Below are 21,209 nucleotides of genomic sequence, written 5' to 3' on the forward strand. Positions count from 1 at the left end.
AAATGTTTACTTACCTGGTCTCCAGAAAATTCAAGGCAGGCTTTTAGATGTAATCCCCACTAATACAGTACCCAGTTCCTATTAAAACACTGGAAAGCATAGGAATATGTGGGTAATTCCTTAATATAGTAAATAGTATCTACCTAAAACCAGCAGCAATTATTATCTTCAATGAGGATAAGTTAGAAGTTTTCCCAATAAAATCAGGAGTGAAGCAGAAATGGCCTATTATCACTACCATTATTTAATATTGTATTAGAAATGCTAGCCTTAGGAATAAAAGTAAAAGAAATTGAAGGATTTAAAGTAGGCAATGAAGAAACTAATTTATCACTCTTTACAGATAATATGATATGCTTAAAGAATCATAGAGAATCAGCTAAAGAACTAGTTGAAATAATTAACTTCAGTAAAATTTCAGGATACACAATAAATTCACATAAATTATCAGCATATCTATATATTAACAAAGTTTAGATGTGAGAATAGAAAGAGAAATTCCATTTAAAATAACTAGACAATATAAAATACCTGGGAATCTACTTGCCACGGAAAACTTAGGATTTATATTATATACAGTTATAAAATACTTTTCACACAAAGTCAGATCTAAACAATTAGGAAAAGATTAACTGCTCACAAGTAGGCTGAGCTATTATAGTAAAAATGACAATTTTGCCTAAATTAGTTAACTTATTCAGTGCCATACCAATCAAACTACCAAATAATTATTTTATAGAACTAGATAGAATAATAACAAAATTCATCTGGAAGAAGAAAAGGTCAAGAATATCAAGGGAATTAATGAAAAAAATGTGAAGGATGGGGGCCTAGCAATACCATATCTCAAACTATACTAAAAAGTAAGAATCATCAAAACAATTTGGTACTTTCTATTAAATAAAATGGTGGATCAGTGGAATAGAGTGTTTGATAAACACAAAGACCTTCTTTTGGAATAAGAGCTTACTGTTAAACAAAAACTACTGAAAAAAATTGGAAAACATTCTGGCAGAAATTAGGTATAGACCAGTATCTCATGTCCTATAGCATGATAAGGTCAAAATGCATATGATTTAGATATAAAGAGTGATGCTACAACTAAATTAGGATAACATAGAATTGTTTATATGGTAGATCTGTGGAGAAGGGAATGATTTATGGTGAAACAAGTGACAGAGAGCATTATAATATGTAAAATGAATAATTTTGATTAGAGAAAATTAAAAAGCTTTCATACAAACAAAACTAATGTAACCAAGATTATAAGAGAAATAACAAATTGGGGGGAAATTTTTAACAAATTTCTCATATAAGGTCTAATTTTTCAAATCAGTAGAGAAATAAGTAAAAATTTTAAGATTACAAGGCAGCCCTCAACTGAAAATGGTCAAAGGATGTAAATGAGCAATTTTCAGATGAAGAGATCAAATCTATCAATTATCATATGAGAAATATTCTAAATCACTTTTGGTTAGAGAAATGAAAATTAAAACAATTTTTAGGTACCAACTCAAAATCATCAGATCAACCAGTATTACAATAAAGGAAATTGATAAATGTTGGAGGGAATGTGGCAAAATTGGGACACCTTTTATATTATTGGTGGAGTTGTGAACTGGTCCAACCATTCTGGAGGGCAATTTGAAACTATGCCCCAAAGGCGATAAAACTTTGCATGCCCTTTAATCCTTTAATACCTCTACTGGGTCTACATTCCCCCCCCCCCCAATTTTTCTAAAATGTAGGGAAAGGACCTACTTATACAAAAATATTTATAGCAACTCTTTTTGAGGGGACAAAAATATTAGAAATTGAGGGTATGTCCATCAATTGGGGAATGGCTGAATGAATGTTGATGATGGCATACTATTGTACTATAAGAAATAACAAGTAAGATGATTTCAGAAAAGCCTGGAAAGATCTACATGAACTGACACAGATCAAAATAAACAAAATCTGAAGAACATTGTATGTAATAACAACAATATTGTACGCTGATCAGCTGTGAAAACTTGACCACTCTCAGCAAAACAATGATCTGGAACAATCCTGAAATTTTATGACAAGAAATACTGTCTAACTCCAGAGAAAAAACTCTTTGAGTCTGAAGGATGTGGATCAAAGCATACTATCTTTCACATCAATGTATTTATGGTTTTTTTTTTGAGGTTTGGGGTTTGTATGAGTGTGCTCTTACAACAGTGACCAATATGGATGTGTGTTTTGCATGATAATAAAAATGCACAACTAGAAAATTCACCGTGATCATCAAAATATAACAAAGTGACTGATCTGATCACCAGATGATGAACATCATTCTAACTTTGACTGGGGCTGAGATGAAAAGGATGTAATCCTTCATTGGTCTTGTGCTTGAATCCTATCCAGTTTCTTGGATGTGTTATTTTAAAAATAAAGGTAATAAAAAATTATGTAATTCAATGAATACCAGAAATAGGGAGAGGAATAAGGCCTTGGAATTGTGTCTGAAGTTTCAATTTCCCATTGTTTCCTATCAAACACTCTGTTAAAAATCGATTAAATCTTCATTATTAACATTTTCTCTATCACTTTCTTAAGCCTAGACAATCAACAGAGTAATAAATATAACCCTGATTTGTAGTGTATGTTAATTTAAGAGGTGTAAATATTCACAATGAAATTTTTAGAGCTGGCTCCAGTACACCCTCCTAAAGAGATCAAATATGAATATTTTTTGAAGAGAAGTAATTTATTAGAAATGTATATACATATATGTGTATGCATACATAAATACATGCATATACACATACTTGATGTGTTCTGCTCCCTTTTCCTTGCTTTCTTCCCTTGATCACTGGAGGACCAGAGAGGCTATTACTGTATTAGTGCCAGTGACTGTTTTTCAACTGTTGAATGGAATTTAAATTTTTCATGAAAATAGTTTTGAGATTTACAAATAGTGTCTTCATAAATTTGCGTTGAGAAGTAGAAGATACTTGCAATATTTCTGGGATAACTTCCTCCCCAGCCTGCTAATTTTATTTGTTTCATCTATAAATAATGCCACATCCCACCTCTATCCCACTTTTTGCTAGCCTGAATATTTGACTCCTAGATGAAATAGATTTATTCCAAAAGATTTGAACTAAAAAGCTATGGTTTTCTATAGGTAAAGGGTTATACGTAACCTAAAGAATCAGTTAATTGAAGAAGTGGGAAATCTGGAATAAATAAGGGAAAAAGATTATTTAGATAGGTTTCCCAATAAGAGGGAAAATGTGAATCAGTGAATAGGAGGATGTAAGTAGAGAATATTAAATGTATTACCAAAAATACATTAGATTTAAAAAAAAACAATTAGTTATTTAATAAATAGATTTGAATTTTCATAAATTTTTTATTTTTCACCTAAAAGGAAAATGAATCAATTTACCAAAATTCAGAACTAAATTTGACAGTTTTAAAAACAGAGTAGTGAAGTGTGCAATATCCCTGAGATTTCCACATGGGATTTTAAAAAAATGTATTCCTTTTCTCCCCTCCTTCCCCACCCCCATTCACTGCCTGCCTACATGAACAGACTGGCATGCTGTGGGAGAGGAGGAAACATCACATGGGTATGCCTGTAAGCCAAAACACTGTCAAGAAGATAGATTTTGAGCTTACCCATCAGAGTTGTTTATTAACCCTTCTTTTTTTTGTGTGACATGACTGGGAGTATGTTAAACAAACCAGCAGAGGTGAATTATTCTTTTTGAAGCTTTGTAAATAAAATTTGAGTATATAAAAATGAGTGTTGTCTGTAGATGCATTTTTTCCACTGTAAATCTAAAACTATTCTAAGGACTCTAAAAAGATTTTTCAGCTGTTGATGTAATGTTCAGTGAAGTTTTTATTATTGTTAGCAACAACAGTGTGAATAACATGGAGGCTAGAATTTAATAATAATTGCAATGACTCACTCAGTGAATGAAAATACTTTGGTAAAATGGAAGTCACTGATGCTGCAAAAAATAAACAGATTTAAATTCTAGACAAGGTAATAAAATATACAAGATCACTAAGTTCTGTGTCAGTAAACATTTAGTAAGTACCTACTGTGTGTTAGGAACTGTGCTAAGTGATGAGGAACAAAAAACAAAAACAAAACAAAAGGACAGTCCCTGCCATCAAGGAGCTCATGGAGTAGAGGACAAACAAACAAATGAGCAAAAACAAAGTAAATTGAGGATAAAAAGGAAATAATTAATGGAAGGAAATCACTAGACTTGAGAGTTTAGGAAAAGCTTCCTATATAGAATGGGATGATAAAATGATGACAAAGATAATGTCTACTGTGTTTCATCTGATCATTTTGCCTGGGTTATATGTTATGCCTTTGTGACTGAAACAAATAAGACAAGTACCAAAATTTTGCTCTTTCTGAATTGTAGAAATCTGCCTTTCATATTGAACAAATGGAAAACCTTTTATCATTTCTACTTCTTGGCTCCATGGTGGATCAACTGACTCTTTTTTAAATGTAGTTTGATTTGTCTGTAGTCATAGGGACTTGACTTTGTTGTATACTTGTGCACATTGTTGTTGTCTAATAGCCCCCTATTAGGCTGTGAGCCCCATGAGGGCAAGGACTGTATGCTATCTGAAATTTTTATCTCTCTCAGCACCCATCACAGAGCTCTGCACACAGGGAAAAATCAGTGTTTATTAATGAATGAATAGAAAAGAGAAAGATCGCTGGCAAAAATACAATATTTTGTCTTTTAAAAAAAAGGGTGGGGGCAGTTGGGTAGCTCAGTGGATTGAGAGCCAGGCCTAGAGATGGGAGGTCCTAGGTTCAAATCTGGCCTCAGACACTTCCCAGCTGTGTGACCCTGGGCAAGTCACTTGACCCCCATTGCCTAGTCCTTACCACTCTTCTGCCTCTCTTCTGCCTTGGAATCAATACACAGTAATGATTCTAAGACAGAAGGTAAGGGTTTTAAAAAAAATACAATCACTTGGGTCCAGAGCTGTACAGACAGAAAAATTAATGTTTTCCACTGCATTTTGAGGCTGGGTATGTATACACACTGAGAAAATAAAATAAATTAGTGAGAGAAATTATTTGAATGATTTTCATTGTAGAATTTTCCCTCCCAACCAACAACAACAAAATCCTAGGGTCTTTTTTTTTAAAACTCTTACCTTCCATCTTGGAGTCAATACTGTATATTGGCTGCAAGGCAGAAGAGTGGTAAGGGTTAGGCAATGGGGGTCAAGTGACTTGCCCAGGGTCACACAGCTAGGAAGTGGCTGAGGCCAGATTTGAACCTAGGACCTCCCATCTCTAGGCCTGGCTCTTAATCGACTGAGCTACCCAGCTGCCCCCGGTCCTTTTTTTTTTTTTTAATGTCTTGATTAAGGTTTAGAAGAATAACCTGCAGAATTAAAGGTCTCTTTCTTTAAATAACAGTATCATTATGAAGCTAGATGTACTTCCTTAAAATCCTAATTTATTTGCAGGGAGTTGCTTAAGCATTGGTAGTTAAAATAAGAAATAATTATGAATCAATGAAAAGGCATCATTAAACCTATCTTCAGACTAGTAGTTTGTTTTTCATTGTATAATGGAGTTGTATTCTTGCTTAGGGATTTCAAGTAGAATCTAATAATTACATTAAAAACAGTCTTTTTTAAATTTATAAGAGATGCTCTTTATTGGAAAGTCACCATGTTTTTTGTTTTTTTTCAGGTCAGCTCATTTCTGATCAAGTGGCAGAAATTGTATCTAAATATGACCCTCATGTATACAGCATCAAGTATAATAACCAGTTAGCAACTCGAACAGCTCAGGCTGTTTTTGATGACAGCTACCTAGGTAAGAATTCTAAATATAGAGTTCTAATTGGAGACAAAAAAATACCTTTTCACTCTTTTCTAGGTCATTTAATATTGTGTAAAATATTCAAGATTTCTTGTTCTTAAACTGAGAGATCACTTGACAAATGTGAAAGAGCCTTGGTCTTGGAGTCAGAGAAAACTGAGTTTAAATCTTAACCATGATACTAGCTGTTTGGATGTGGGCAAGTCATTAGAGCATAGATTTAGATGGAGAAGGACCTTTATGTGCCATTGATTCTAATACCCACTACTTTACAGATGAGGAAACTGAGGCCCAGAAAGATCAAGTGACTTAATCAGTATCAAACAACTACTAAAGGTCTAAGATGGGATTTAATTGGCATCTTATCTGGCTTCAAGTCCCATCCCCTCTCTTTAATAAGATGCTGCCCTCTCCTTTGAATCATTTAAATTAACTGAATTCCATTTTTCTCATTTATAAAACAGGTATCTGTAGGTTCTGGAACAGCAGTGAACCTTAGTGATTATATAATTCAACCTCCTTCATTTTTTATGATTGAGTAAACTGATCCTCATAGAGACTCAAGTAATTTAAGTAAGATCATTCAAGTAGTGGTCAGTATCAAAGCCAGGGTATTATTTACATTATTTATGATTATTTTGTGACTTTAAAAATACAACATAAATATAACATTATTACAATTAACACATTCATGAAAAGTTAGGGATTTTTTGAAGCCTGAAGAACACTGAAAATCTTATAGTTTTTTCTTTTGGTTTTTTCTTAGGCTATTCGGTGGCTGTTGGGGACTTCAATGATGATGGCATAGAAGGTATGACTTTTTAATATGGAGAGAAATACTCCATTCTTCACTTGGTCAAAATCTTTAAGTACATGATGGCTCTAGATTACAGTAACAGCTTTAGAAACATGATTATGGAGTAAGATATTTTTGTATATTGAGAATAATTCTAGACTTTTAAAAATGTAGTCAAGATTTATGACCCTCTAGTATTCCCTCAAAACTGTAATTCTCATCCTTCTGTCGGCTCAAGTAAGAATTAATACCATCAGTTATTCTTTTTCTTTTTTTTCTTTTTAGGAATTTACAATGGCAACAATTGTACAGCACCCTATATATAAACTGCTTAATATTTCTATTTAACAATCTTATATCCCCAACAGATAAAAACACACACACACACATTCCTCTAAAACTCATTTTTATGTTTAGACTTCTCAAAACACACTCTTTGAGTGATGGGTACCATTTCCAAACAAGTGCTGCAATAGAAATACAGTCAAAACTGATGATGAAAGGCCTTCATATTATAGACTAAGGCCTCATTAGAACAGGCATCCTTTACCAAGTAGAAATGATAATATTCCCTGCTATATAATATCAAACACTCAGGGAAGAGACAGGTAGAGATTCTCTCCCCTGACTGTTTTCTTTCAGATTATAGAATTCAAGAACCAGTGTGGAAATGCATCTAGTTCAGAAAAGTTTCTCTTGGGAAAATCCAGACAATGAGTATCATCCCTGCAATTTAAGTGGTTTATACTTTCACTTTATGAACTATACAAACTTCCTAAAGGAAGAAGGGTTGGCTAACCTAATGAAAGTTTCTAGCTTCCTCCTTAAATATAACAAGCAATACTTTTCTGCATGGCAGCTACTCTGCCCATCTTCTGAAGCTCCACTGCTATGTGCAGCTTTGTGATTGAATCAGTTAGCTATTTTGGAACTTTCCATAATGCCAATGATTATACTATTTCCTCATATAGTCCGCTCCCGGGGCTACTTTTTTTAACTTCACTGATTAACTTATTAAATTTCCCTCTATACTTTTAAGTATACCACGTTCTTTTCCTTCTAAATTTGCCTCCTAATCCCTAATAATTTTCCTTGACAGTTATTCTGCAGAGCCTTGAATTACTATCACCACCTAATTAGGAATACTGTGTGCTCAACATTTCTCTACTTATTTTTCTCTCTATTATTTAATTCCTAAGAATATATTCTTTGTGTATATATATAAATGTATACATATACATACATACATATATATATATATATATATATATATATATATATATATATATATATATATATATATATATATATATATATATATATATATATATATATATATAAAATGTTGTCTTTTCAGTTAGGTCCTATGAGGACATGCACTGGTTATTTTCAGGAGTTTTTGAAAAATTTGGATGTGGGCTTTACTAATTTCTGGTATTGCTGTGAACAAGAATCCTTAACCACAGTTATCAATTTTAGTTTTCTGTTTCTGTTTTACAAAAAAAAATAACAAAATAGAATATCTCCTAGTATTTAGATTCTTGCAAACCATGAACTTAGTTTTACTCATCTCAGTAATTAATGTCATTGTTGTTTTTCAGACTTTGTTTCTGGAGTTCCAAGAGCTGCGAGAACATTGGGAATGGTAAGAAAATTAAACTATGCTTTATAAAAGTTAGATCATTTCGTATTTTACCATATTTTCATGAAATTTCATTTATCCTAAACAGGTTTATATTTATGATGGAAAAAATATGTCATCTTTGTATAATTTTACTGGAGAACAGGTAAGCCTCTTAAAATTATATTCTTTCTCTCTCTCTGTGTATATACATACATATATATATATATATATATAATTAATAATTTTAAAAATAAAAAGCAGAATTACACTAGCTCAAAAGGCAAGTGAGATGGACAAATTTAGAGGCATTTCCATCCCAAATGTCCAAATGTACTATTTGTGTCTGACTTGTGGTAGAGCATTTTGTGACAGTATTGGTCTGATCGTCCACAATTGGACACATTGAACTTGACTCTGACATCATGGCACCATTTTGGATCTCTTTTGAGTATGAAGGACAACAAATGAATATATTTATATGAGTGATATTTATTTGATAAACTATAAGTAGATATACATGTGCACAAAATACATCTATGATAGCCACACAAACATGTGTGTTTATAAAACATGATGGCATAGTGGATAGAGAACTGAGCTTGGAATGAAGAAGTCTTGGATTCAGATTTGACCTGAGACACTGTGTAACCTTGGTCAAATCACTTAACCTCTGTTTGCCTCAGTTTTCTCATCTCTAAATTGAAGAGAATAATAGCACCTACCTCCCAAGGTTGTGAAAATCAAATGAGATAATATTTATAAAATGCTTAGCACAGTGCCTGATACATAATAAGCACTATATTAGCTTATCATGATCTATAATAATAATAATAGCAACTACTTATGTACTTCCTTCCAATCCTTCCTCCTTTCAACAATTGGAACCAGATTTTTATGAGGAAGACTAATGCCATGTAAAAATGTAAGAATCATTTGCATGAAGAAGATAATTGAACTCATAGGAGCTGATAAACCCACCAAAATTTAGAGAAAAGAGGAGAAAACCCAGGACAGAGTCTTGGGTAATATTTACAGTTAGTAGTTATAACATTGATAAAAATCTAGCAAAGGAGACTGAGAAAGAAAGGTAAGACAGGTAAGAGAAGGAAAACCAAGATAGAGCAGTATCACAAAATCCTAGAGAGGAGAGATAGGAACAAGCAATTGATTGTTATTAATTTATTAATTATCATTAAATACTCATTTAAAAAGTAGATAAATACATTGCTGGTCACTGAGAATGCTTTTGTACTAAATATTGTTGATAGTACTAGCTTCATAATAATCTAAATGGAATTTGATAATAATAGCACCCTCTAGTGGATTTGGAAGTCACTGGATAAAAGATTGCATGTACTTATGTTTGTGGGATATGAACTAGAAAATAAATTGGCAAAGTGATAAGAAAGAAGGAAATTTCTCCCCTCTCTCAAAGGACAAATTATTTAAAACAGCAATTAAAAAACCTTTTACATTAGAAAAATCATGTTTTTATTTTCTGGTAAGTGGCATTTGCCACATTTTCATTTGAATTTATTTTCTGTATGAGACATAACAGCTTCCAAATTCAACTAAAAAGACATGCATGTGAGTGTGTGAGTAAGAAGGGAGAAAGCAGGACTAAAAGGAAATCTGCCATAGACATAATTAAATGGCAGTTCTTGTTGGTAGAACCTTGTGACAAATGGCAGAACCTCTGAGTCATTTGAATGAAATTTGGTTAGGATTCTCATGTTCTTCCTATCAATAACTTAAGGAAAACAAATAACTACCTTATTATCAATTTTTTATTTCTTAAAGGATGATAATAACAAGAGGGGAACATAAATATTTTGAAGGTGTGAAAGAACATTTCTTGATTTGAAAAATAAAAAACAAAAATGGTATCCATAAACCATTTAAATGGAATTATAACATTTTTCTTCTTGTTATCCAGATGGCTGCATATTTTGGATTTTCTGTAGCTTCCACTGACATTAATGGAGATGAGTAAGTTTTTCTTTTTTGAAAAAAATGTTTCCCGAAACAGTTGCTTTCATTGTTTATGAATAGCTTCTCTAAGCCTAAATAAACTGGTTTAGGGTAATTTTTTAACTCTCTTATTTCTGTATACTTTTTTTTCTCTCAAGCACTTTCTGTAAAATGGACTTTATCTTAAAATGTTTAAAATGATTCTTATAATTTGTAATCTTTTTTGAAGACAGATCTTTTGCTTTTCATTAATCTTTCTAGTGTCAAGGAACAAATTCATTGTACAAATGGTTTGCAGATGCTACAGAAACTTGAAAGCAGACACAAATCTGAAATGATCATCTGAGAAATTATTTAATGTGTCTACATAGTTGTGGGAAATGTAAAAAGGAGGGTTAGATTAATGATTAGTAGAAAATTGGTAACTGATTGTTATATGCAAGACTGTGCATATTGAAAGACTCTATTGTTTACAGTTATGCAGATGTATTTATTGGAGCCCCTCTCTTCATGGATCGTGGGTCTGATGGCAAACTTCAGGAAGTGGGTCAAGTCTCCATGTGTCTGCAGCAAGCTTCAGGAGGTTTTCAGATCATAAAGCTGAATGGCTTTGAGATCTTTGCTAGATTTGGTAGTGCTATTGCTCCTCTGGGAGATCTTGACCAGGATGGTTTCAATGGTAAGAGAGCATTTCATGAACTGTTGACTATTGATCTGCAATGTCCTAGCCACAAATTCAGAGACCTTACATGTGGTAGCTGATGAAAGCAATTTTCTTTCCAAAGTGAGTTCAGCTTCAAAAAATAATTCTTTTTATTAGACCCCCCCAAAAATAATTACTTTCTTCTTAAAAGTTATCCACTTAAAAAAATAAAATGGTTTACTATTGAATTGCAATTTTTTTAAAGGAACACATTATCAGATTAACTCATTGGTAACATCATTATGGTTGCTACCAAATTAACTCTAAACTGTAGTTTGTGAGGTTTCTTGTGGTCTTGATGATGCTATTATTGATGTCCTCTTTAAAAGAACAGAATATATAATCTGCTTAGTCACAGTGCCCTCTTGTCCCGAGTTAGCAGAAAATGTAAAATTTCCTGGGCTCATGAAATACCTAATATTACACATTTGAAAAATGGTGATCCAGTCTCTGCTGAAGACCTCTAAAGATGGAAATCCATAATTTATTATGACAGTCTATTCTATTTTTGGATAGTTTTAATTTTGCAAGTAAGTGATATAGTGGATAGGGCACTGGGTTTAGAATAAGGGGAGACCTGAGTTCATATCCTGCATCAGGCACTATGTGATCCCTAGTAAGTCACTTAATATCTCTATAACTCCTTTATGAGATAATTAAGGTTGTTTCCATCTCTAAATATATGATCTTGTCATTTTTTTTATTTAAAGCCAAAATTTGTCTTGGTAACTTCCACTTATTTCTTTTGACTCTTTTTTTTTCCTGGAATTAAACAAAGCAAGTTTATTCTCTTCTCTACATGACAGCTCTTCAAGTACTTAAAATAGTATCATGTCTCTCATAAGCCTTCTCTTCTGCAAAAATTATGTGGCAGACTTCATTGATTTTGCCTATGAAGAGAATGAATAAATAATTGACAACAAATTTTATATCCACTATTTCACCGTGGCTATTGGAATGTAAGCTCCTTGAGGTCAGGGAACAGTTTCATTTTGTATATCCCAAGTACTTAACATATTGTCTTATATCTAATTGGCACAATAAATGGCTGTTGAATTGAGTTGCATTTGATACATTCGCAGCATTTTTGTCAGTGTCTAAGGAACCCAAAGGGAAAAAAGACAAAAAAATCCGAACATTTTGCTTTAGAAAGCATTTCAGGGATATCTTTCAGTTTGTAAAGGAGCAAAAATTAAGGAGTGGCCTTTTTTTTTCTTAACAATAACGGCAACAGGAGAAGCAGCTGGTTGGCTCAAGGGATTGAGAGCCAGAAGAGATGGGAGGTCCTGGGTTCAAATTTGACCTCAGACACTTCTTGGCTATGTGACCCTGGGCAAGTCACAACATCCATTGCCTAGCCCTTACCAGTTTCTGCCTTGGAACCAATACACAGTATTAATTCTAAGATGGATGGTAAGGGTTAAAAAACCCAATAATGGTAATAGTGAAATATTTACATAGCAATCTAAAAAAGAATTGATTAAACACTTTTGGGGAGGGAAGAATTTTCCTCCCCTTCCCTTTTGCACTTCTATTACATTATAATGGAATAATTTCTTTGATATTTAATATCTAAAATCTTCTAAATAAATTAGTAATATGACAAAACTAGCATAAACTAAATGAAATTATTACGTAGATCAGACATGAGAAATAATACAGTGAGACCAACAGAACTTCTCATCATTAAAAATACTAAACATAAAGGAAGATAGGAAATTTACAATTTAGAAGTCTTGTAAAAATGGAGAGCAACTTAAGGATTATATTACCTTAACACAGTTAGAGAAAAATTACCCAAACTGAATTCATAAAATGATGAACTATGAATCGCTCATATACATTAAGGAAAAGATACAGGTTGACACCTAGATACATCAGAACCATCTGCTGCTACTGCTAAAAAAGGCATAGATAATGGGTTTGTATATTCTGAAAGGATACAAAGAACAAAGCAGGAGTCAGTCTCCTACTTTTGTACAAAAGTATAACATTTCTATCTGAGAGTAAGGTATACAGTAATAGTCAAAATCCCTAAGAAAGGGCTAAAGGAGGTAGATGGGTCTCTTTGATGAAAAGAGCCTTAACAATAATGGCAAAGAAAGCAAGTAGCAGCAACAAAATAGAACTCAAGATTAGAAAAAAATTATAAATAAATATAAAACCATGATAGAATGAACATGGATTTTTGTTTACCTAGCAGCAAATACTAGGATTTATCTGAATTTGATATCCAATTATCTTTAATACATCCTGTCTATAGGACAATTTTAAAGTTATGGTTGTTGCTAAAGCTTAAAAGAGGCATTTATGAGGAAAGTACTCATTTGGGTTAATAGCTAATAAACTATTATTAGAAAGAAATAGAGATTCAATGAAGTTTTTGATTTTAAAATGAATGAAAGCTCCAAAATTGGATATGAAGAAAGTATGTATGAAGTATATTAGCATAAATGTTATGAAAGTGAATATGTATGTTCGTTAGCATGTATCCTAAACTTTGTAGGTTAACATTATCCAGAAGAGTCATGATTTCCTAAAGTATCCTTGATATCACTTGTTAGAGCTAGGGTACTGGAATGTACATATTTGTATTTGTACATAGTACAAATTCCTTAAAATAGACTATCTTTTCTAAACTTTTATGTAATTAAAAATGAGAAATCCTCTCAAAATCCTGGAAATACCTTAAGGAATTTGAATTTTCCTTTTTTATTTGAAATTAGCTAGAATGTAATCCTCCTTTTTTAAAAATCTGCTTGACTGTTCTGTGACTCCTACAAGAATCAAAGGCTTGTTTTGCTCTTTCCTGTAACTGATAAAAATTAGCACTATGCCAAGGTCTTGACCTCAAATTGCTATTAAAATTCTAAATAAGATGCTATTAAAACTAATGAAATCCTAAACACCATGCTTTTGTTGGTATACTTGAAGGTGTATATTTTAATATACTTTTTTAATTACATGAGTAATCCAAACAAAATTCTGTGACTCCCTTTGACTTGGATATTCAGTGTTATTTAAACTATGTCTTTATAAGGAATACTTTTTTGCTACAAGAAACTTGCCTCCCAAATTATTTTAATGTTGATCTCATCTGTAATGAAGCTAAGTAAGAAATAGAACTATCATTAGTTACATGAATAAGATAGTTAGCAAGCTCACTAACAGATCTATGAAAAATATGCAAACTAAAAGACTTTCTAAGTCAGAGTAAGAAGGATAATGGTGATCCTAAGAAAGCTTCAGGAGTTGGCAGCTGATATAAATGCTTATTTCCTGATTTAGTACAGAAATTGAACTATAAAAGATCAAGGTCATGCCTGGAACCTATTATATTAATAACATATTTTCTATACCAACTGTTTAATTTGATGCAATTAAACATGCACTTCCTATAAGAAAGCTATTGTGCTAGGTGCAAGGGATATAAAAATACTTCTTGCCTTTAAAGAACTTCACATTTTACTGTGGAAGGTAAGTGGAAGATAATTTAAGGAGGGGAGAGTGCATTAACATCCAGAGCAGACAACCTGTAGATCTTGATCCTGGGCTTTAGTTTTAGGTTGTCTTTAACTTGGAAGCTTTTTTTTTTGTGCTAGCTTCATTTCTTGCTGCCTTCTTGGCTTCCTAGGATAAGAGTTTCCAATAGCCAAAGTCTGGCTTTAATTGCGAATATTGTGATACTTCAAATTATAAGAGCTGGAAAATACCTCTGTTCCACAGAACTATCTTGTTTCCATGAGTACATTTTGCTGAAACAACTTTCTAGACCAGACTGATTTCTACTACTAAGAATCCAACAAAATGCCTAAGGGACCTGGTTTGTTTAAATTTGAACTGAAACACACTGTCTTTGAATAAACAATGCTCTACTCAAGCTTTAATGTTATGTTTATCCATTAGAGTAGTTTATGGGAATCCATAAGTCTATTTTCTGCAGACGCTCAAATTTTCTGAAGTCCTTTCTTTTTATTCACAGATGTTGCAATTGCTGCCCCCTATGGAGGTGAGGACAAACGAGGAATTGTTTATATCTACAATGGAAGAGCAACTGGCTTGAATTCAGCACCATCTCAAATCCTAGAAGGAAAGTGGGCTGCCCGGGCCATGCCACCAAGCTTTGGGTACTCATTGAAAGGAGCCACAGATATAGATCAAAATGGATATCCAGGTGTGTTCTTTTAAAACAGTGTACACATATGTTAAATTAGCTGTAGAATCAAGTGTTTACTATCTTGATTTATATTAAAATAAAATATAAGGCTTTTCTATATTACTGATTTCCTAATGATTTATTTTTTTTTTTGTGAAAGACAATAATGAGAGAAGAGAAGAAGATTCCCGAAAGTCAGGATGCCTGGGGTCTAGCTTGAGTTTTACTATTAACTAGTTAAGTGGCTTTGGGTAAATTATTCCATTTTTCTTGGCCTTAGTTTCTGTACCTGAAAAGTGAGGAGGTGGTACTAATATACTAAAGACTTTTCCAAACCTAAAAACGTACATTTATGAAAACAGCATAGATTATCTTGTACATATCTGTACATTTACATAGATAGTATCTACATATATATGTCTATACACAAAATATATTATTAGCAGCTCTGTGGCAAAATAGAATATATTTATATACATAAAATTATGGGGCTATTAGGTGGTGAGTTGGATAGACTGCTGGACCTAGAGTTAGACTCATTTTTCTTGAGTTCAAATCTGGCTTTACTAAACTATGTAACTCTGGTCATCACTTAACATTGTTTACCTCATGTGTAACATTTCCTCATGTGTAAAATGAACTAGAGAAGGAAATAGCAAACCCCTCCAGCATTTTTGTCAAGGAAACCCCTAATAGGGTCACAAATAGTTGGACTCCACTGAAAAACAACTGAACAACAAAACATGAAGTTATACAGATATAATTCTAATTAACTATACAGCCTACATTTTTTTCTCCCTATGATTGCAACAGAAGAGCATGTCTTTTGAAAAAAATTAATAATGTTTATAATGTTTGACAATAATTTCTTAGTTCATTATACTTATACATATATTTATAGTATATCTATTTATTTATTTTTATTTTTTAATGTTCAGTTTTTATTTTTAGAGTTTTTATAAATATGCATTCCTTTTAAAATTTATTTAAAATTTATTTTTTTATTTTATTTGGTCATTTTCAAACATTATTCATTGGAAACAAAGATCATTTTCTTTTCCTCCCACCACCCCTCCCATATCCAATGCGCAATTCCACTGAGTATCACATGTGTCCTTGATTCGAACCCATTTCCATTTTGTTGGTATTTGCATTACATTGTTCATTTAGAGTCTCCTCAATCATATCCTCTCGACCCCTGTAGTCAAGCAGTTGCCTTTCCTTGTTTTTTTTTTTACTCAAACAGTTTGTCCTCTGCTTGTGGATAGTGTTTTTTCCCCTAGATCCCTGCAGATTGTTCAGGGACATTGCATTGACACTAATGGAGGAGTCCATTACTTTCGATTGTACCACAGTATATTGTTACAGTTAAAAGAGTGGTTGACTTAAAATGTGACCGTGAAAATATGGTTTCAAATCAAAAATATAGTGGTTGCCATGGGAAAATTCCCAAATATTAAATATACCCAAGTCAGCTGAGTTTTATAGAGATTTTAGTTAATACAAATTAAGGAATTAATGAAAGGGAGAGAGAGAGTAAGAGGAAATAATGAGAAAAGGGGCAGGCCAGCCTAGGCCAGCCTAGGCTTAAGCCTTAAGAGAGACCAGTCAGTCTTTAATCCACTCACCACCAGATTTGTCCCAAACAAGATTCTAGTGTTCTGAGAGACCCTCCAGGTTAGCTCCTCAGCTTCAATAAGTTCAGCCACCCAGCCCTCCAATTCAGCTTTGGCAAGCTGAACTCTTCAGAGGCCTTTCTGACCTCCTTTCAAAAAGAATTTTCTCCTATGTCACCTTCCCTAAGTTCTCACATCTACCAATCACAGTAGATGTTTTCACAGGACTGACCATTCTTAAGTTACATCTTCTTTAGTTCTCAACTTCTCTGGGTAAACTAAAACTTCTGAGTAAGTTCACACCTCTTTGCCCCTTGCAAGTTTGCAAGTTGCCTGACCTTTTAGTGATTAATTTGACCTTCATAGGTACTTAGCACCTTTTTGTATTAGATCTAAAAATAGACTTAGCTTAAGGGTCTTAGCTTCACTTTAAGTATGGGTTAAGTACTTTTCACTGTTCAGTAAGGAATTCGCAACTTTATCTTCCCCTTAAGTATGCTTAAGTATGAGTGGAGTAATGTTAGAGTTCTCACATTCCTGATCAAGTACCTTCATTGTTTAAAATGGGGAATGGTCTTAACCAAATGTTCTCAGTTAGAGGCTGAGAATTTTTAACATTCACAAGTCTGAGAAATTTTAAGATTCACAATCCCCCCTGATGATCTTTGGGAGACTAGTCTCCCCATTGATCATTTAACATAATCATCTTGTAGTCCTAAACACACTGCTAACTACAGATTCATACAGTATTTAATTTTCTAAGAAGAAATTAGAGTAGTGAGGGGGAATAGAAAAGAAAGAAAGCAAAACCAATTTTTTGGTAGGTGCATTGACATAAACCCAAATTAGGGGCAGTCCCTTTTGGCATAAATATGTACATTTACAATAAATGTTCAATCAAACATCAGTTCAATCAACCATATCTAAAGTTCACTCTTGATCTTCTTAATGTAGTGTAGGTTTTCTGGCATCTTTCTTCAACAGTTCATTCTCTGGATTTAGGAGTTAGCAAGCTTCTTTCTTGAAGATCTTTTCTTGAACAAAAATCAAAATCTTGAATTTTTATGAAAATACAATCCCAAATAAAAAATAAAAAATCTTGGATTTTAAGTTAAAATACAATCCCTCCTGAAGTAAGTGTTAAAAAACATCCAGTTCAGCTTAGGATGCAATGTTGAGTTATGCGGGTGTATGAGTCAATTATCAAAAGAAGAGACAAACACAACCAAAAACATAAGTAAAAAAAATTCAAAATAGGCCCTTGTATAGGTCCAATTTAAAGTAATTTCTATCCCACAAGTCTGTAGGACAGAATGCAGTAATATTTCATTTGGCCATTTGCATCCAAGACTACAGGAAGTTGCCATGCCATAAGAAGAAAAGGAACTAGAATTCTATTTTGATAGGGAAGTGTCATTTCCTGGTCTGATTTTTGACATTCTTAGGGATATAGGGAGCCAGCATAATAGTCAAATTTTGTACTTGTATGAGTACTTCACAAAAAGTGTAGATACGAGGAAGTCCTACAACTTAACATATGTCAAGCGTTGCAACCTCGAGTCTCACACTAATTTCAAGTCCTTTCATATTGTCATAGAAGTTCATCAATCCCACATGGACTGGTTTCATTTTGACTTGTGTGGTCTTTTTGGCACTTTTCAGGTTAAGTCCATGCTCCTCGTTTTTTATCCCATTTCCTGGAATCATACATAAACATTAATCACAGTCCCATAACATTTTATCAATAAATGGCAGGTTCCCATAGCTTAAAGCTTTTGGATATGCATTGACATTATAGCAATATATATATATATATAAAACTTATATTACTGAAGAAAAAATAATATTAATTATATGTACCTTTAGTACAAGAAATAAGAAAAATAAAGAAAAAATCAAATATTCTTATCAAAATAAAAGAAAAGCAATAATAAAAATAAGGGAAAAATCAGTAATTTAATGTGTCCTCAAAAACAGCATCCATTTGTCTATGGATATTATATCCAATGCATATGATAGGGTACAGTCAATCAGTCTCAACAGAAAATGCTTTCTTCACATGTGAGCAATGAATCCAAGAGTCCTTCTCTCCAACCTTTATAGATGTTGGAGTAATTAACAATATTTGGAATGGTCCTTCCCACAAAGGCTGAGTTGCTCCAGTATGCTTGAAATTCTTAATATACACTTTGTCTCCTGGGTTCAGGTCATGAAGAGAAAAATGTAGTCGTCCGGCTTGTACTGCAGCTCCGGATTCATGAAGTTCATGTAGTTTGTGCTATAACTCCTGTATATAGGAATAAATAGTAGTATCTCCCCCTAATATTGATATATATGCAGGGGAAAAAGGTTTAGCCTGTATAGGGGATGTCCAAAAAGCATCTCAAATGGTAAGATATGTAGGTCTCCTCTAGACCTGCTTCTAAGATAGAATAGGGCTAGAGGGAGAATTTCAGGCCATTTTAAATGTGTCCCAGTGCATAATTTTCCAATCATAGTTTTAAGTTCTTTGTTCATCCTCTCCATTTGGCCTGAGTTCTGGGGATGATATGGAACATGGAATTTGGGAGTTATCCCCAAGCAAGAATATATCTGATTTAGGACAGAATCAGTAAAATGACTTCCTCTATCAGAATCAATACATGCTGGCAGTCCAAAGCAAGGAATAATTTCCTTTAAAAGTATCTTAGCAACAAAATCCGGTGTGGCTCGGGTCGCAGAAAATGCTTCTGGCCATCTGGTCAGTTGATCTACTATGACTAGACAAAATTTATAATGTCTAGCCTTTGGCATTGTTATGAAATCTATCTGTAGATGTTCAAAAGGTGTGTAAGCCAGAGGACGTCAACCAAAGGCTTTTCCATGAAATGCATGTTGGTTATATGCTTGACATGTAGAGCCGGCTGAACACATTTTAGAGGTTATAGTAGTTATACCAGGGGCTATCCATACTCTCTTGACAGAGTCCACGATGCCCTGGGTGCCAAAGTGACCATTTTTATGAATAGATTGGCAAATTTGGTGATAGAAACTTCTAGGGAGAAGGGGTTTTCCTTCAGATGACACCCATATTCCATTAATCTGTTTTGCTTTGAATTTTTGTTTCCATTTTTCCACTTCCTTTTCATTATAGGAAAGTGGTAGATTTAAATCATTAGTGGTTGTTAATGTTAAAATTAATTCCGGTCCTTCTATGGCTGCTAGCTTTGCAGCGGCATCTACTCGATCATTTCCTCTAGAGACAGGGTCAGTGTCACCTGTATGGGCAGAACAATGAACTACAGCTAGGGCTTCAGGAAGCTGGAGAGCAGAAAGAACTTCATTAATAATTTCTGCATTAGCTAAAGATTTTCCAGCTGAGGTTAAAAATCTTCTTTGGAGCCATAGCATTCCGACTGAATGACAAATGCCAAAAGCATATCTAGAATCCGTATAAATTGTTGCCTTTTTATCCTTGGCAATTATACAAGCATGCTTCAGAGCTATGAGTTCTTCTCCTTGAGTGCTAATGTTAGAGGGTAATGAAGCTGACCACTCAGTGGCAAATTCTGAGATGATGGCAGCTCCAGTGTAGCGTATGCCATCCCTCATAAAAGAGGAACCATCAGTAAATAAGATCAGATCTGCATTGTCTAAGGGAGTGTCCAAGAGATTATCTCGACGCTTTTCTGCCATGGACAGTAATGTTTCACAATTATGTAATGATTCTCCTGAAGTTGGTAAATCTGGGAGCAAGGTGGCAGGGTTAAGAGTTGTACAGTGTTTCAAGGTAATGTTTTCGCTATTTAACAATGTTATTTCATACCTTGTAATTCTCTGATCCGAGAATGCCTGTGTTCTATGCCTTAGCGACAATGCTTCTACCTCATGTGGGCACATAATTGTTAATGGACATCCCAATACTAGATTGATAGTTTTTGTCACTAGTAAGGTTGTAGCAGCTACTCCTCTAAGACATGGAGGTGCTCCTGCTGCTACTGGGTCCAGTTGGGCAGAATAGTAAGCAATTGGGCATTGAGAAAGTCCCAAAGTCTGAGTTAAAACACCAGAAGCTACTCCTCTTTGCTCATGCACATACAAAGTAAATGGCTTGTTGTAATCAGGGATGCCTAGAGCAGGGGAAGACATGATAGCCTTTTTTTTAGCTCTTATAGAGCTGACAAATGTTCAGGCTCTAATTTGGGGGGTTCAGGAACAGAATCCTTTGTTAGTGCTATAAGGGGTTTAGTAATTTCCCCATAGCAAGGAATCCATTGTCTGCAAAACCCTGTTGCTCCTAAAATTGCTCTCTACTGTTTCTTAGTAGTAGGAGCGCTTAAATTTTGAATATTCTCAATTCATTTTGGAGAAATATAACAAGCACCCACAGTCAGGATGAATCCCAAATATTCTACTTTAGGGAGACACCACTGAACTTTATCCTTCGAGATTTTATGTCCTGTTTTGTGCAATTCCAAAAGGTGTTTACTATCTTCTTGACTTGTTTCTACGT

At 33.6% G+C, this 21,209-nt stretch overlaps 1 protein-coding gene across 2 annotated transcripts in view; it reads left to right on the forward strand.

The window, feature by feature from the left end:
- ITGAV (integrin subunit alpha V) overlaps nucleotides 1-21,209 on the forward strand; it is a 131,262-nt gene that overhangs the window by 72,816 nt on the left and 37,237 nt on the right. For both annotated transcript variants that reach the window (XM_007494484.3, XM_056794105.1), the window contains exons 7-13: nucleotides 5,720-5,845; nucleotides 6,618-6,662; nucleotides 8,249-8,292; nucleotides 8,378-8,434; nucleotides 10,208-10,260; nucleotides 10,719-10,921; nucleotides 14,928-15,119. In XM_007494484.3, coding sequence (XP_007494546.1) covers nucleotides 5,720-5,845; nucleotides 6,618-6,662; nucleotides 8,249-8,292; nucleotides 8,378-8,434; nucleotides 10,208-10,260; nucleotides 10,719-10,921; nucleotides 14,928-15,119 — 720 coding nt within the window. The remainder of the gene's footprint in view (nucleotides 1-5,719; nucleotides 5,846-6,617; nucleotides 6,663-8,248; nucleotides 8,293-8,377; nucleotides 8,435-10,207; nucleotides 10,261-10,718; nucleotides 10,922-14,927; nucleotides 15,120-21,209) is intronic.

This window comes from Monodelphis domestica, chromosome 4 (assembly GCF_027887165.1).
Source record: "Monodelphis domestica isolate mMonDom1 chromosome 4, mMonDom1.pri, whole genome shotgun sequence".
Lineage (NCBI taxonomy): Eukaryota > Metazoa > Chordata > Mammalia > Didelphimorphia > Didelphidae > Monodelphis > Monodelphis domestica.